This window comes from Rana temporaria, chromosome 4 (assembly GCF_905171775.1).
Source record: "Rana temporaria chromosome 4, aRanTem1.1, whole genome shotgun sequence".
In the NCBI taxonomy this organism is placed as follows: domain Eukaryota; kingdom Metazoa; phylum Chordata; class Amphibia; order Anura; family Ranidae; genus Rana; species Rana temporaria.
Window position 1 is genome coordinate 251773936 of NC_053492.1, and position 18630 is coordinate 251792565.

At 42.1% G+C, this 18630-nt stretch overlaps 1 protein-coding gene across 1 annotated transcript in view; it reads right to left on the reverse strand.

Annotated features, from left to right (window-relative positions):
* Positions 1–18630, reverse strand: part of FBXL4 (F-box and leucine rich repeat protein 4) — a 97727-nt gene that overhangs the window by 41966 nt on the left and 37131 nt on the right. The window contains exon 4 of the mRNA XM_040350136.1: positions 7638–7882. Coding sequence (XP_040206070.1) covers positions 7638–7882 — 245 coding nt within the window. The remainder of the gene's footprint in view (positions 1–7637; positions 7883–18630) is intronic.

The following is an 18630-nucleotide window of genomic DNA, read 5'->3' on the forward strand; positions in this document are numbered from 1 at the left end:
ACCGCTGGCAACAAAAGTGAGTACACCCATAAGTGAAAATGTCCAAATTGGGCCCAAAGTGTCAATATTTTGTGTGGCCACCATTATTTTCCAGCACTGCCTTAATCCTCTTGGGCATGATGTTCACCAGAGCTTCACAGGTTGCCACTGGAGTCCTCTTCCACTCCTCCACTATGACATCATGGAGCTGGTGGATGTTAGAGACCTTGCGCTCCTCCACCTTCTGTTTGAGGATGCCCCACAGATGCTCAATAGGGTTTAGGTCTGCAAACATGCTTGGCCAGCCCATCACCTTTACCCTCAGCTTCTTTAGCAAGGCAGTGGTCATCTTGGAGGTGTGTTTGGGATCGTTATGTTGGAATACTGCCCTGCGGCCCAGTCTCCGAAGGGAGGGGATCATGCTAGGCTTCAGTATGTCACAGTACATGTTGGCATTCATGGTTCTCTCAATGAACTGTAGCTCCCCAGTGCCGTTGTCTTGTCGATCTAGTTCCCCTATTGAGATGGTTCCCTGCTTGACTGTGCAGGCGCAGACATAGCCCACGGAAATCTCCGAACCTCGGGTGGCATCCAGGCTCATTCGTTAACATCCCCGTGGTTTGGAGGATGTTAAAAAAGAGCCAGGAGGCCGAGCGAGCGCAGCGAGCCGTCCGAGCGAAGCGAGGACGCGAGACCGACTTGCCACTTACAGCAAATTCCACGTCGCCCTGGACCTCTTGCTACAGCTGCTCAGGTTCATCGATTTTCGTCGGCTCAGATTGCGCCTGCGCAGTCAAGGCGGGAACCATAACGATAGGAGGAACCATATCGTCAGATCACCGGCAGCACTCATGCAGCCCCAGACCATGACACTCCCACCACCATGCTTGACTGTAGGCAAGACACATTTGTCTTTGTACTCCTCACCTGGCTGCCACCACACACGCTTCACACCATCTGAATTAAATACGTTTATATTGGTCTCATCATAACACAAGACAACCATGTCCTTAGTCTGCTTGTCTTCAGCTGTTTGCGGGCTTTCTTCTTTTGCATCATCTTTAAAAAAAGCTTCCTTCTGGGATGACAGCCATGCAGAACAATTTGATGCAGTGTGTGGCGTATAGTCTGAGCACTGACAGGCTGACCCCCCACCACTTCAATCTCTGCAGCAATGCTGTCAGCACTCATACATGTATTTCCCAAAGACAACCTCTGGATAGGATATGACGCTGAGCATGTGCACTCAACTTCTTTGGCCGGCCATGCCTAGGTCTGTTCTGAGTGGAACCTGTCCAGTTAAACCACTGTATGGTCTTAGCCACCGTGCTGCAGCTCAGTTTCAGGGTCTTGGCAATCTTCTTATAGCCTAGGGCATCTTTATAACATTAACAAGTCACATGACACGGGGAGGGAAAATGGTTATATATTCCCAATTTGGACATTTTCACTTAGGAGTGTACTCACTTTTGTTGCCAGCGGTTTAGACATTAATGGCTGTGTGTTGAGTTATTTTGAGGGGACAGCAAATTTACACTGTTATACCAACTGTACACACACTACTTCACATTGTAGCAAAGTGTAATTTCTTCAGTGTTGTCACATGAAAAGACGGAATAAAATATTTACAAAAATGTGAGGGGTGTACTCACTTTTGTGAGATACTGTAGGAGTAATGACCAGATGTGCATAAACTCTTGGTCATACAATGTGTATTAGTCCCAAAATATATTTTGTGAATGAAGGGATGTTAGGCAAAATCTGCTACATTTTAAAATCCAAATTAATAATTGCTTGTTTACAAATACAGGTATCAAAAGCATAGAAAATGTAAATTAAATTGCATCGAACCAGATAAAGAATTATATTTAAACATAAATATATATATTTTATATACCCTAGTTATTGTAGTTTAGTAGTTTGACATTTTCACTTGTTTATTTGGTGCTTATTGGAGAATTACTGTTTCCCTCCTAATGCTTAAAATTTGTATCTAAAACCATACTACCTATATACAACATGCTGACATCAGCTAGGAGAGTTTTTATTTTAAGTTACTGGGTGAGCTGATACGGCTGGAAATCTATTTATGCCAAATTAGATATCTATCTCATCAATAAATAAAATCATCAATAAGTTAAATATCCTTCAGTCTAGCCTCTGGATATTTACATGCCTGGAGCACTGTACTGTGTCTGCATACTGCAATACTAACGTTCAAAATATAAAGTATGTAAAACTACTTTGCTAGAGGATATGATGGTTTGAAAATAGCAAGGTGGTTAAACTTTTTACAAAATCTTCTAGTACGTCTATTAAATTATAATCACCATTTCACATTTTGTTAAAAGACTGATGTGATTTTTAATTATTATGTCATTGCCTCTGGCTGAGTCCAGGAGCCTTGCCAAGGTTATAAGCTTGGAGAGACGCTGCATCCCAAAACAGTTACTCAAGCAATTTCGGTATCAGCACAAAACTATTCAGAAATCAGCAACCAGGCCATTATGTTTTCTAAAAAGCAGCCCAAGGGGATTAATTAAAGCAGAACAACATGTCCTGAAATGGTTAATCCGTACTTAGGTGACCAATTAAAACACTTGCTTGCATGTGAAAAAGTATAATGTGGTCTTTGGAACATAAGAACATTGGAACATAAGAAATGTCAATTAAAGTAAAAAGAAAAAAAAGGTCGTTCTGTAAACAATGATATCCCCAATTACAGCTCATGGCCACATTCAAGCAATACAAATATGTACACAAAATACCACATCATGTGACTGCAATATCTACAGACAGGCAAGTGTAGGAGGCGTGGTCAAAACTGTGGTACCCAGCTATTGCTGGTGACATACAGTAGCTGTTGGCTTGGAAACTATATGTCACGTGATCCTTTGCCCACTGCACACCTAGTTTAGCCAGAAGCAGATGATAGGTTGTATTGTAAACGTTTAACAGCGATACGTCAGCAGGTACGGTCACGCACTCTATGCAGGGCAGAACAGGAGGTGCCTATAGCCCATGATGCCACAGGCCGTACAAAAGGATTGCATTGGCACAGCATCCTCTTGTTCCCAGTGTGGGAATGACCATGCTGCCGGGGTTTTGCAACCCTGAGGCCTCATGCACACTGGACGTGATAAAAATGCCAGTAGCATTAGCTGTAGAAAGCTGCATCTGTAGAATGAGTTTTGCAGCGTTTTTGCAGTAGTTTTTTTTTTTAGCTGTAGTTTTTTTTTTAGCAAAACTATACACCAGCAAAAGCTTATGGCTCAGAAAACGCTGTTAAATGCCACGTTTATCTTTTATCAGAGGTAAGCCTCGTACACACGATCAGATTTTTCAACGGGAATTGTGTGACAACAGGCAGAAAATCCGAATTGTTGTCGGATATTCTGCGGACAAATGTTGGACGGCAGGCTTTAAAATTTTCAGTGAACAACGGTTTGTTGTCAGATTTTCTGAGTCTGTGTACACAAGTCTGTCGGACAAAACTCCAAAGTACAAACACGCATGCTCGGAAGTAATGCTCACCAAACACAAACATTAGCAGACGGTGCCCAAAGGGTGGCGCAAAAGAGCTGAAAAACCACGTAGTACGTAACTATGTTCATGTTTGTTGCCCGACAATTGTGTGTCGTTTGTATGCAAGACAAGTTTTGGGCCAACGCCTTCAGACAAAAGTCGAGGCTTTGTCGGCAGAAAATCCGATCGTGTGTACGAGGATTTAGAGTGTTTTTACAGCTGAAAAATTCCTCTTAAAACCCACTAGTTCTGGGGGTTTTTTTCCAGATAGAAAACGCCCCAGCCAAAAAAAGCTGATAACAGCCTATGTGTGCAAGGACACATAGGATAACATGCTGGAGAGTTTACTGGCTGCAGGAAAAAAAAACGTCTGAAGCCAAAAACAGCAGCTGAAAAAATGTCCAGTGTGCATGATCACCACATATTTACTTTGGCTCTATTGCACGAAATCATGTACCTGTACATCATTTTGTGCAATAGCCACTGGGTGGCGTGTGCACTGATTGGACACAGGGGATACCAATCAGTGGGGCCGGCGGGCACCTGCAATCATTCCTGGGAGAGGCAGATCACGGTTCTGACAGGAGAGAAGATGGAGATTGTGTGTTCCTGCGAAGCAGGAACACCGATCTCTGTCTTCACCCAGTCAGACCATCGCCCACACAGCTAGCAAGCACCAGCTAGGCACACATTTAACCCTTTCATTGCCCCTGATGTTAAAACTCTTCTCTGGCAGTGTCATTAGTACAGTAACATTAGGGTCACTGGTCCCCCAAAAAAGTGTCAAAAGTGTCAGTTAGGGGTCCGATCTGTCTGCTGCAATGTCCCGCTAAAAATTACTATTAAAAAAAAAAATCCATAAAAATATCTCCTCTTTTGTAGACACTTTAACTTTTGTGCAAACCAATTAATATACGCTTATTGTTTTTCTTTTTTTACCAAAAATATGTAGCTGAATCCATATTGGCCTAAATTGATGAAGAAATTTCGATTTTTTTACATCTTTTTATTGGATGTATAACTTTGCGCAAACCAGTCACTTATTGCGATTTTTTTTTTACCAAAAATATGTAGAAGATTACGTATCGGCCTAAACTGAGAAAAAAAATATAAAAAAAAAATTGGGATATTTATTATAGCAAAAAGTAAAAAATATTGTGTTTTTTTTTTTTAATTTTCACTTTTTTGTTTATAGCGCAAAAAATAAAAACCGCAGAGGTGATCAATTACCACCAAAAGAAAGCTCTATTTGTGGGAAAAAAAAAAAAAGAACGTCCATTTTGTTTGGGAGCCATGTCGCACGACCGCGCAATTGTCAGTTAAAGCGACGCAGTGCTGGAAGCTGAGATTTTGCCTGGGCAGGAGGGGGGTATATGTGCCCAGTAAGCAAGTGGTTAAAGGCAAATTGGTGTTGCAAGGGAATTTTCACCACATTCACCAAGTGTTGTAAAGTGAAAATTCCCATGCAAAGTGAACAGCCTACTTTGTCTTTAATAAATGAACCCCATTATCTAATTAGAAATTTTGGGTAATATCAGATGATAGACCTGGAATATGCTGAACAAAAACGTTTCATAATAACTGTCACTTTCAGAGAATTATTATTATTATCTTAAAGATTAAAAACAAGAAATGGTAGTACCGTATATTCTCGAGTATAAGCCGAGTTTTTCAGCACATTTTTTGTGTGCTGAAAATGCCCCCTCGGCTTATACTCGTCACCTTTTTGCGTCGGACCTCCCGGACTTTGGGGACCTGGTACTGGCCAGCCGTAGGTCCCCTGAACTTGGCACACATGTAGCCCCATTTCTCCTCTACAAGTGTGCAAAGTTTGTTGTCTGGGGGACCTATGGCTGGGGAGCACTGATTTTTCAAAGCTGGGCACCCCTTCTATAGACTCCCATGTTAAACGTCAGTCTAGTCATGGACACAGTGAGGCATGGCCACAGTGAGGCATGCAGATGGGCACCCTAGGCTTATACTCGAGTCAATACGTTTTCCCATTTTTTTTGTGGTAAAATTAGGTGCCTCGGCTTATATTCAGGCCGGCTTATACTCGAGTATATACGGTATATTTGTTGCAATGGCAAAAAATATATTCTATGTTCACAAAAATAAAAGTCCATATTGAGCACTATCTTGGGCTACCTACCCTAACAAGTTTTTACAGGCACATTATTTTGGTATCTACAACTGTATTTTAACAAGAAAAGGTAGAATCATTGTTATACACAACAAATATTAATTCAATGGCAAGAAAAATAAAGCCTAATTTTTAGTACTACTTGAGTAGTTTTTGGCCTTAATAACAACGGACAGGCCATCGAGGCATCCACATCGATCTTGTAATGTTTTGGTGTTAAAGCCTCCTAAGCAGATCTTAGTGCATGAAAGAAGTGTTGAAGGTTGATGGGCCAATGCTTCCCTGTACAGATCATGTGTCTGATTTTTGTGCCACCCAAAGTCTTGGAACTGGGACCCATCAGCCAAAACAATCAACTTCCTTATTCAGTTACTTTCACAAGAAATATCACGTGTGGCCATTGGCCTTTGCACCACACAACAGATTGCACGTCTAAACCCAATAAATGCATTGTATTTTAGGTTGTACTCTGGACTAGCGACACACCATTACGGCACAAGCCTTCTCTTATATAGTGGAGGTTTTGATGAAGTATCTTTTGTGCACACTTTAGGGTTGATTTACTAAAGGCAAATCCACTTTGCACTACAAGTGCTGTGCAGATGCACTTGGAAGTGAGGGGTAGATCTGAAATGAGGGGAAGCTCTGCTGATTTTATCATCTAATCATGTACAAGCTAAAATGCTGTTTTTTATTTTCCATGCATGTCCCCCTCGGATCAGCGACTGCACTTCCAAGTGCACTTGTAGTGCAAAGTAAGTTCAAATAAATAGTAAATAAACCCCTTTATAATATCTAAAGCCTAGATGTTGATTTACTACACTAACACACACTCGCGCATACACACCCCTTTAACCACTTAAGGACCGCCTAACACCGATATACGTCTGTAGAATGGCATGGCTGGGCACAATCACGTACCTGTACGTGATTGTATAATGCCCAGCCGTGGGTCGCGGGCGCGTGCCCGCGGCGCGCACCCGCGACACAGTCCGAAGCTCCATGACCATGGCCGCGGGACTCGCGAACCCGATAGCCGCTGGAGTCCCGCGATCGGTCCGCGGAGCTGAAGAACGGGGAGAGCTGTGTGTAAAGACAGCTTCCCCGTTCTTCACTGTGGCGGCGTCATCAATCGTGTGTTCCCTTATATAGGGAATCACAATCGATGACGTCACACCTACAGCCACACCACCCTACAGTTAGAAACACAGATGAGGTCACACATAACCCCATCAGCGCCCCCTTGTGGTTAACTCCCAAACTGCAACAGTCATTTTCACAGTAAACAATGCATTTTTTGCTGTGAAAATTACAATGGTCCCAAAAAAAGTGTCAAAATTGTCCGAAGTGTCTGCCATAATGTTGCAGTCACGAAAAAAATCGCTGATCGCCGCCATTAGTAGTAAAAACAAATAATTAATAAAAATGCAATAAAACTATCCCCTATTTTGTAAACGCTATAAATTTGGCGCAAACCAATCGATAAAACGCTTATTGCGATTTTTTTTACCAAAAATAGGTAGAAGAATTCGTATCGCCCTAAACTGAGGAAAAAAATCGTTTTTTTTTATATATTTTTGGGGGATATTTATTATAGCAACAAGTAAAAAATATTGAATTTTTTTCAAAATTGACGCTCTATTTTTGTTTATAGCACAAAAACTAAAAACCGCAGAGGTGATCAAATACCACCAAAAGAAATCTCTATTTGTGGGAAAAAAGGACGCCAATTTTGTTTGAGAGCCACGTCGAACGACCACGCAATTGTCAGTTAAAGCGACGCAGTGCCGAATCGCTAAAAGGGGCAAGGTCCTTTAGCTGCATTTTGGTCCGGGTCTTAAGTGGTTAAACTAACCGCGTATTGCAAAGAATACAATCAGTCCTGGAAAATAAAATATCATTAATACTATAATAAAATTTTGGCTTGAAGTGTGATAGCTATCCAATTAAAACAAACCACTAGATCAGATAAAAAAAAGAAGAAGATTACCTGCTAAAACCTGAGGTAGAGATAAATCCTCTGTTTCCAGTCCAAGATAGATTGAGCCACTGCACTAGTGTGCATCGTGGCAATAAGTACTCCAGAGAAGCATCACTCAAAGTGGCCCAATAAGGCTGTAAACTTAGCTGAGTGTATTGAAGAGGATCACAGCAGTGCTGATAAAGAAGTTTGCATGTCTGCGCCAGGCGACACAGGTCTGGGAGTGCTAAGTGGCTAATGATCAGTTGTATTAGCTGCAATGATAAGATATAGAAACACATTAGACAAATTAGCTGTCATGCAAATCATGTATACATAATTCTACACTACCACAGGAAATTCTCTATTACTGTTAATGTCCTACTGTAAAATAGAGTGGAGTCCCCCTACTTCATTTCCTTTCATTGCATGACGCTCAACAAATTCAATGCAAAGGGAATAAAGCACTCAAGAATTAGAAAATACAATAAAAGATGTATGTATTGCTCAGATAATGCTCTAGATTTTCCAACAGTGTAATTCCAGGACCTAACAACTAACTGGATGTAAATTTACCTAATAAAAAGTGTGTCCTTCAAAAGGGTGGAGTGCAAAAAATTCTTAAAGTGGAGGTTTACCCGGAAATGTAAATTTTTAACATTAGATTGAGGCTCATTTTGTCAAGGGGAATCGGCCGGTTTTTTTAAAAACAAAGCAGTACTTACCGTTTTAGAGATACATCTTCTCCGCCGCTTCCGGGTATGGGCTGCGGGACTGGGCGTTCCTATTTGATTGAAAGTCTTCCGAAAGTCTTCCGACGGTCGCATCTATCGCTTCACGATTTTCCGAAAGTAGCCGAATGTCGGTGCGCAGGCGCCGTATAGAGCCGCACCGACGTTCGGCTTCTTTCGGCTACTCGTGACGCGATAGATGCGACCGTCGGAAGACTGTCAATCAAATAGGAACGCCCAGTCCTGAAGACCATACCCGGAAGCGGCGGAGAAGATCGCTCTCTAAAACGGTAAGTACTGCTTCGTTTTTAAAAAAACTAGCCGATTCCCCTAGACAAAATGAGCATCAATCTAATGTTAAAAAAAAAAATTCGGGTGAACTCCCGCTTTAAGTACCTTCTGTGTACCAATGAGTTAACACAGTGATTATCAGCAGTATGGAGTAAAAAAATAAATAAAAAAACATACAGAACAGCATACAGATCAGAGCAGCATGGAATATATACTTACTGGCCACTTCATTGGGTACACCCGTTCAATTGTTTGGTAACACAAATTGCTAAATCGGCCGATCACATGGCAGCAACTCAATGCATTTAGGAATCTAGACGTGGTGAAGACGATTTGCTGAAGTTCAAACCGAACATCAGAATGGGGAAGAAAGGGGATTTAAGGGACTTTGGAAATGGCATGGTTGTTGGTGCCAGACGGGCTGGTCTAAGCATTTCAATAACTGCTGATCTACTGGGGATTTCACGCACAACCATCTCATAGGGTTTACAGAGAATGGTCAGAAAGAGAAAAAATCCATTAAGCGGCAGTTGTGTGGACGAAAATGCCTTGTTGATGTCACAGCAGAATGGGCAGACGCGATCAAGATAGAAAGGCAACAGTAAGTAATATAACCACTCGTCATAACCAAGGTATGCAGAATACCATCTCTGAATGCACAACACATCGAAACTTGAAGCTACAGTAACATAAGACCACACCGGGTGCCAATCCTGTCATCTAAGAACAGGAAATAAAGGATACAATTCACACAGGCTCACCAAAATTGGACAATAGAAGACTGGAAAAACGTTGCCTGGTCTGATAAGTCTCGATTTCAGCTATAACATTTAGATCATAGGGTCAGAATTTGGCATAATAAACATGGATGCATCCTGCCTTGTATCAACGTTTCAGACTGGTGGTGTAATGGTGTGGGGGATATTTCCTTGGCACAATTTGGGCCCCTTAGTTATTGAAATACGCAGACCAGCCCGTCTGGCACCAACAACCATGCCACGTTCAAAGTCGCTTAAATCTCCTTTCTTCCCCATTCTGATGCTCTGTTTGAACTTCAGCAAAACGTCTTCACCATGTCTAGATTCCTAAATGCACTGAGTTGCTGCAATGTGATTGGCTATTAAGCAATTTGTGCTACCAAACAATTGAACAGGTGTACCTAATAAAGTGTCCGGTGAGTGTATATTCCATGCTGCTCTGATCTGTATGTTTTGTTTACTGAATACTGCTGATAATCACTGTGTTAAAGCGGGAGTTCACCCTAAAAAAATGTTTTAACATTAGATTGATGCTCATTTTGTCTAGGGAATTCAGCTAGTTTTTTTAAAATCGAAGCAGTACTTACCGTTTTAGAGAGCGATCTTCTCCGCCGCTTCCGGGTATGGTCTTCAGGACTGGGCGTTCCTTCTTGATTGACAGGCTTCCGACGGTCGCATCTATCGCGTTACGAGTAGCCGAAAGAAGCCGAACGCCGGTGCGGCTCTATACGGTGCCTGCGCACCGACGTTCGGCTACTTTCGGAAAATCGTGACGCGATGTATGCGACCGTCGGAAGACTGTCAATCAAGAAGGAACGCCCAGTCCCGCAGCCCATACCCAGAAGCGGCGGAGAAGATCGCTCTCTAAAACGGTAAGTACTGCTTCGTTTTTAAAAAAACTAGCCGATTCCCCTAGACAAAATGAGCATCAATCTAATGTTAAAAATTGTCATTTCCGGGTAGGGTTGCCACCTCATCCCTTTAAAACAGAACACATATGAATTACACAGGTTCTGTGGCTGATTAAGGTGGTAATTGAACTCAAGTGGAGCCTCATCTAAATTAAATTAGCCTCAGAACCTGTGTAATTCATATGTGTTCTGTTTTAAAGGGATGAGGTGGCAACCCTATTTCCGGGTGAACCTCCACTTTAAGGATTTTTTGCATTCCACCCTTTTTATGGACACACTTTTTATTAGGTCAGTTTACATCCAGTTAGTATTTAGTATAGTTTAAACACCATGCCCTACCTGAGTATTGTTACTGACCATGTCCATCCCTTTATGACTACATTGATGTACCCATCTTCTGATGGCTCCTTCCAGCAGGATAATGCACCATGTCGCAAAGCTCAAATCATCTCACTACTGTTTTTTTGAACATTACAGTTCCCTGTACTCCAATGGCCTCCACAGTCATCATATCTCAACCCAAAAGAGTACTGTACCTTTGGGATGTGGTGGAATGGGAGATTAGCATCATGGACGTGCAGCCGACAAATCTGCAGCAACTGCGTTATGCCATCATGTGAGTATGGACCGAAATCTCTGAGGAATGTTTCCAACAGCTTGTTGAATCTATACCACGAAGAATTAAAGTGGAGTTCTGAAGGCAAAAGTGGGTCCAACCCGGTACTAGCAAGGTGTACCCAATAAAGGGGCCTGTGAGTGCATAACAAAGTGCAGTATGCAGAGTGGTGGCCTTTTTATAATTTTCTTCCCATAAATAGAACTTTCTTTTGGTGGTATTTGATCACCCCGTGTTTTTTTTTTTTTGCTAAATTAAAAAAAAAAGTTTTTCTTAGTTTGTCATAAAATTTTGTTTTCTCCTTCACTGACAGGCACTGATATGTAGAATTGATGGACACTGACAGGCGACGCTGATAGGCACCGATAGGTGGCACTGATGGGCACCACTGAAGATGCAGTACTGGCAGGTGTTACTGCTGGGCAATGATTGGCACTATGGTGGGCTCCGATTGGCACTGTGGTGGGCACTAAGAGACTTTATTGAGGGGGCACTGCTAGCAGCTGTTGGGCACTGATTGGCACATCTGATGAGGGTTGTGCTAATAATCAATGTGCTGGTTATCAGCATAGACTCCCCCGTCTGACAGGTCGGCTCTCCCTGTCAGCGCAAACCAAGAAAAGCGCAAACCAAGGACCAGCACTTCCTGGTTCACGCGATAATCAACTGTGATTGGTCACAGCTGAACACATGGTAAGAAGCCTCTGTCAGAGGCTCCTTACCATGATCGGAGATGCAGTGTGTCAGAATGGCACATCACACTCACGATCGCCACGCTGTGCGCACCAGCGGGCGCACGCTGGCATGTTATCCTGCAGGACATCATATGATGCCCAGTCAGGATAACAGAACCACTTCTGGGCCGTCAATGTGCTATAGGCCGGGGCAGGAAGTGGTTAAAGTAAAAGAAAAACATGACTTTACAATCACTTTAACCACTTGCTTACTGGGCACTTAAACCCTCCTCCTGCCCACACCAATTTTCAGGTTTCAGAGCTCCAACTCTTTGAAGGACAATTGCACGGTCATCCAACATCGTACCCAAATGACATTTTTATTATTTTTTCCCCACAAATAGAGCTTTCTTTTAATGGCATTTGATTACCTCTGCAGTTTTTATTTTTTGTTAAAATTTTGCAAATGGGTAATTTCTCTCCTTCATTGATGTACGCTGATGGGCACCGATAAGGTGGTACTGGTGGGCACTGAGAGGCAGCACCAATGGGTGGCACTGGTGGGCACTGAGAATTGGCACTAATAGGTGTCACTGATAGCTGGCAGTGATGGGAACTGACAGCTGGCAGTGATGGGCACTGATGGGAGGCAATGATGGGCACTGATCAGCACTGGTAGGGGAGACTGATAGGCAGCACTGCTAGGTGGCACTGATGAGGCACTGCCTGGCACCACTGGTGGGAATTGATAGGTGGCATATATTGCACTGGTGGGCACTGGCAGGATGTAGGGTGTGGGCACTCATGAGGCTGATGTGCCTCTTCCACTCGGGACCGATGTCCCTTACACATGAACCGGTGATCGGCTTTTTTTTCTCCTCACGCAGTAAGTGTGAGGGAAAAAAAAAAAAAGGATTACCGACCGTTGTTTACGTCATGTGATCAGCTGTCATTGGCTGTCAGCTGCTCACGTGGTAAAGGTATTGACGTCCTCCGGGCATTTGAGGTCCGTGCTGTAGCCGTCATTCGGCTATGGCGCGGACCCCTAGTGGTTAAGGATTTGTTTAGGAGTTAGGTAAATGGGTAAAAGGGTTGAAATTAAGTGGATTAAAGTATAACTAAAGAAAAAAAATTATGTTTTGGATAAAGTGGAGAGGGAATATTTCACTTGTCAGTTTCTATTTCTTTCAAAGCCCCCCTGTAAGGGAGATTAACCATCTCTATTTGTCCTGTTTACCATTATCATTGAAAGTAAAAGAAAATATCAAGTTTGGGTTGTCCCCAGAAAAAAAATTAGAGGAGAAAATTTCCAATGGGGACACTAGTTCTGATGACCTGGGGGTCCCCAAGGAATTCCCTTAAATTGCAGGGATTTTCTCTCACTTCCTGTTTGGCTATGGAACAGGAAGCAAAGAAAAATTTCCACAATAGGACACAGATGGCGTAAAAAAATAATAATCGGAGAGTGGTAATAAGCCTCCCTTGCGCTATCCAAAAATTAAAAAAAAGTTTTGCCTATAGTTCTAACCGAAGTTTCAGCACTGGACCACTGGAGAGTGGTTAACAATTAGGGCTCATCCACACCACGTCTGCCAAGCTACAGTTTTCTGCACACCACTGCACGTGTATGGTGTAAACCAGGCACACATAAAACAACTGTACATACACGTGCGATTGTGTGCAAGGATTGCAGCTCATTGGACATGGTGTGAACAAGCCCTTAAAGTTATATGCTTTTTCTTTTAGTTAAAATGGGCCTATAACCTCTTAAAACTTGCTATTGCATACAACTGTGTCGCTTTAACTGACAATTGGACAGTCGTGCGACGTTGTACCCAAATAAAATTGCCATCCTTTTTTCCCCACAAACAGACATTTATTTTGGTGGCATTTGATCACCTCTGTGTTTTTTGTATTTTTCATTATAAACAAAAAAAGGCTGACAATTTTGAAAAAAAAAAAAAAATTTTTTATATATATACATTTTTTTTTTACTTTTTGCTATAATAAATATGCCCCCCACAAAGTTTTAAAAACAACATTTCTTTATCAGTTTAGGGCAATATGTATTCTTCTACATATTTTATATAAAAAAAAAAAAAAAATCGCAATAAGCATATATTGATTGGTTTGCGCAAAAGTTATAGTGTCTACAAAAAAGGTGATAGATTTATGGCATTTATGGCATTTTTATGGCATTCTTTCTTTATTTTTACTAGTAATTACGCCAACCTGCAATTTTTAGCAGGACCCTGATATTGCGGCGAACAGATCGGACACTTTTTTGGAACCATTGACATTTATACAGCGATCAGTGCTATAAAAAATGCACCGATTACTGTATAAATGTCACTGGTAGGGAAAGGGTTAACACTAGAGAGAGATAAAGGGGTTAATTGTATTCCCTAGAGCAGGGATATGCAATTAGCGGACCTCTAGATGTTGCAAAACTACAAATCCCATCATGCCTCTGCCTCTGGGTTTCATGCTTGTGGCTGTCAGAGTCTTGCTATGCCTCATGGGACTTGTAGTTCTGCAACAGCTGGAGGTCCGCTAATTGAATATCCCTGCCCTAGAGAGTGTTTCTAACTGTGGGAGGATGGGACTGACTGGGAGAGGAGACAAATCGCTGTTCGTAATTACTACGAACAGTGGATCTATCTCTTCTCTCGTCGTACGTGTACGGCGATTCGCGGGATGGAGCAATATTGCCACTGTATATCTATAATAGCTGGTCAGCAAATGGTTAATGGAACACAAATTAAGTGTATGCCATATGGGGGGGGTGGGGGAGGAGTGCACAAAAATTGCACCTTTGCCTGTGTAGACAAAATGCCTTGCACTGGCCCTAGATGTGATTGTGATGTATGGTGCAGGTGGATGAGACATTCGACTAACTATGACTGTGACTAAAAATATGACTGTCTTTATACAGGGCTAGGGTTATTACTAAGAGCACTAGAAGTTTTTTTCTAGGCGAGTTATTGAGCAAATATTAGTAGTAGGGTTGCACCGATGCCGAGTATATTCACAAGTACTCGCAAGTACTTGGAATATGGAGACTTAAAACAAATTGGCTAAAATGTATTATATCTGAGGATATACAGTGCCTTGAAAAAGTATTCACACCCCCTACATTTTCCACATTTTGTCATGTCACAACTAAAAATGTAAATGTATTTTATTGGAATTTATGTGATAGACCAACAGAAAAGTGGCACATACGTGTAAAGTGGAAGGAAAATGATAAATGGTTTTCAACATTTGCCTCGGATTATGGGGGCAAGCTTACTGAGGAGGAACGGGAAGTGAGAAATTCAGACAAAGAAAAAAAACATTTAGAGGGGAAATCGAAGGAAAAGTTAAGTGAACCAACAATGTACTAGCTTAAAAGAACCTATTTAGAAAATAAAAAAACAAACCTTAACAACCCCTTTAAGCTATCCAGTACCTTTATTCGCTCTTTTAAATGTATTTCCCAATGGGATGCACTGGCTAATGCCCTTTTTTAATATGATATGAAAGCAAACCCCAAATCTCTCCTCCGTGTTCTTTGTTCCTAGGATTTTATCCCAATTTATACCTTCTAGCAAGGTTCGTAGTTTAGGGAAGTTGACTCTTTTGAAATTCAGTGTCTTTGTATTCCCCTTATGTTTCCTATTTGTGTGATTTATATTGAATCTAATTGACCTGTGATTATGGTTTCCTAAATTGCCCCGTATTTCCACATCCATGATCAGGTCTATATTGTTGGTAAACAGTAGGTCTAGTAATGCTTTGTTGGTTGATGCGTATACCATCTGACCAATGAAATTGTCCTGCAAGACCTTTAGGAACTGGTGAGCCTTATGCCACATACACACGATCGAAAATGTGATCTTGTCTGATGTGAGCTTTTGGTCGGATATTCCAAATGTTTGAGAGCTGGTTCTCAATTTTTCCGACAACAAAAGTTCTTTTTGGAAATTTCCGATCGTCTGTATGCAATTCCGACGCACAAAAGTCCTACGCATGCTCGGAATCAATTCGACGCATGCTTGGAATCATTGAACTTAATTTTTCTCGGCTCGTCGTAGTGTTGTACGTCACTGCGTTCTTGACTTTCGGAATTTCAGACAACATTTGGGTGACCGGGTGTATGCTACACAAGTTTGAGCCAACATTCCGTCGGAAAAAATCCATGGTTTTGTTGTCGGAAATTCCGATCGTGTGTACGCGGCAGACGAATGCGCGATTCCTTTCACCCAGTCTTGATAATTAAAATCCCCATTATGATGACACATCCCATCCTTGCCGCTAATCCAATTTGTGATAGGAGATCCATCTCCCCATCCTCCCTCAGGTATGGGGCCCTATAACATACTCCCGGTATTCACCCCCCCCCAAGTTTCATTTCTTTGGAGCTCTACCCATAAGGATTCCACCTCCTCCCTAGCTTCCCTAGTAAAGTCATCTCTCACATTCACTTGTACATTATTCTTGATATACAGGCATTCCACTCCCCCTTTTTTACCCTTGAATGATTATTTAAAAAAAGGAACACCCGCCGCTCCAGGTGAGACCAGGAAGCCTAATGATCCAGTAGGTGCTTGCCTCCGCACACAATGAAATTAGAAGAAATGGCCACACACTACTGTAGATCAAAATCCTTTTTATTTGAACATCTCAAAAACTACAGGAATCAGAATGCTGGGTAGATGCATTTTGCACACTTAACGTGTGCTTAGTCATTACCCTTGAATGGTTGCTAGCCAATCATGAGAGCTGTTGAACCAAGTCTCTGAAATTCCCACAAAACCAAAATCCTCCTCGTACAACAGTATCTCTAGTTTTCCCATCTTGTCCGCCAGGCTCCTGGCATTAGTGAACATGCCACGTAGTTTAGACCGGTCACATACTGTCTTTTTATTGGGTGTTCCAGGTTGCAAATAGGACTTGCTATTATACTTACCTCAGGTTTTTGTGCTTTAGCCAACCTACAATTAATGCCCTCAATACTACCATCTGGAATATGTTCTGTGCTATCACTACCTCTGGACCCCCCCCCCCCTCACCTTGTCACCTAGTTTAAAACTTTTCGACTATCCTCACTCCCAGCAGATCTGTATCCTCCTCATTTAAGTGCAGTCCGTTCCTTCTATAGAACTGGTGATCGACTGAGAAGTCGGCCCAGTTCTCCAGGAACCCAAACCTCAAATATATAAAATATTATGTAGTATAAGATGTACTTAGCTGCAATTATGGTACTTGCTTCCTTTCCAATATGGTGATTATATATTTTTTATATATATATATATATATATATATATATATATATATATAAATAAAAAAGGAGCCGATTTCTACATGTTTTAACAGCGTCTCCCAGCTCTCTCCTCTCCGGCTGATGTCAGCGGAGGAATCTCAGCCCCACCTGCTGGAGCGATCACATGATCGCCAGGAGACGCTGTCAAAACAGGTAGAAATCTGTTTTTTTTTTTCTTATAAAGCACAGGCACTATGATACAGCTTTTTATCCAACAATGGGATGATATAAAGAACACATAGTGGCTTAACAACCACTTTAAGTCCCATTGCTGTAATAAGGCAGCAAGGCCTCTTAAATGCCAAGCACCACTCGATATGTGATGTAGCAGTTGCCCAGCTCTGTCGTTTAGACTCTACCTACACCAGGGGTCAAGTCCTGGGGAAAAAAGTGTGGGAACTCCCACCCAAGATCCACTCCCCACCAAAAAAAAAAAAAAAATGATACGCTCATATGCATAATTACTAAACCGCATGTTTTTTTAAGCAAGTTCTTTCTAAATCCCGCGATAACTCGAGGCAGACCTCCGCAATGTCTCCTGGGAACAATGACAAAAGCTCCCAGGAGACATTGCGGCACACTACCCGATGAATCCATATACAGGAAGCGGCCAGTAACATAAAGGATTACTAAGGTTCGCCTGCCCCTGACAGTGACTCGAGCTGGGTATCGCCACTTAGTGAAGGATTGGCTCGGGCGGCTCGACTGCTCTCGGCTGCTCTAGTCCTGCAAAGGGAACTGCGTTCCTGCTGTGAAAAAAGTGCAGGAACTCCGTTCCCATGCGTTCCCGCAGGACTAGAGCCCTGACCTACACCATATTACTATGTGAACGGAGTCTTGTCATTCTCAGAGTTTACAAAACTTTGGAGATTGGCAGAGTCAGATTAGGGAGGGGTGGTGGCAAATTAGAGCGGTTGTATGGCTGAATGTATGGACCAAAGTCGTGCAGAAACCTTTATTTGGTACGCACCAGAATCAGATCGCATAGGTGTTCACACCCATGTGATCCATTTCCTGACTGAATTGACAGTTTGCACTGTGATATGCAAACCGATCTGGGGGTGTCATTAACTTGATATTGGCACTCCCAGCGGTTCGTATAACACCGATTTGAACTGAGCCTTAGGCAGGCCATACACGGGTCTAATTTCAAAAGAATTTTCTTTCAAAAATCTCATCTGAGAATTTTCGTTCGTTCGTATTTCACACCATTTGTGGGCTGCAGCAACAGACAATTTTAGTAATCAGACAGGTTGGAAATTTTTTGAAAAACAACCAATTTTCGAATTAATGATGGGAGAGTTGTGCGAGAAATGTAATCGAAAAAGAAATGTGCATGTGCATGTGCATGTGCATGTGCAAGAAAAGAAAATTCCTGGAAAGAAAAAAAAAAAGATTGCCATCCAAGAAAATTCTTTCTGTAGCAACATTAGGCGAAATTGAAGGCTTGGTTGGTCGAATTTCTAAATCAATGGTGGCCCCATCAGATCACAAAAAGGCACAAATTTTCTGATTTTCAAGAGCAAATGCTTTAGAAAATCGACCATGCATGGCCAGCCTTAGACATATTGTACATTACATCATGCCAACCACTATATACTGTAAGCTGTGCTGTACATGTGTTAGCTCTATATTCTCTTTTAGTGCTAAAAACTAGTTATGTTTTAAGCATCTTTCAGGCGCCCACTCACAGCCCAATAAAAGGTATTTTGTGTGTGGGTGCGGTGTATACTGCGA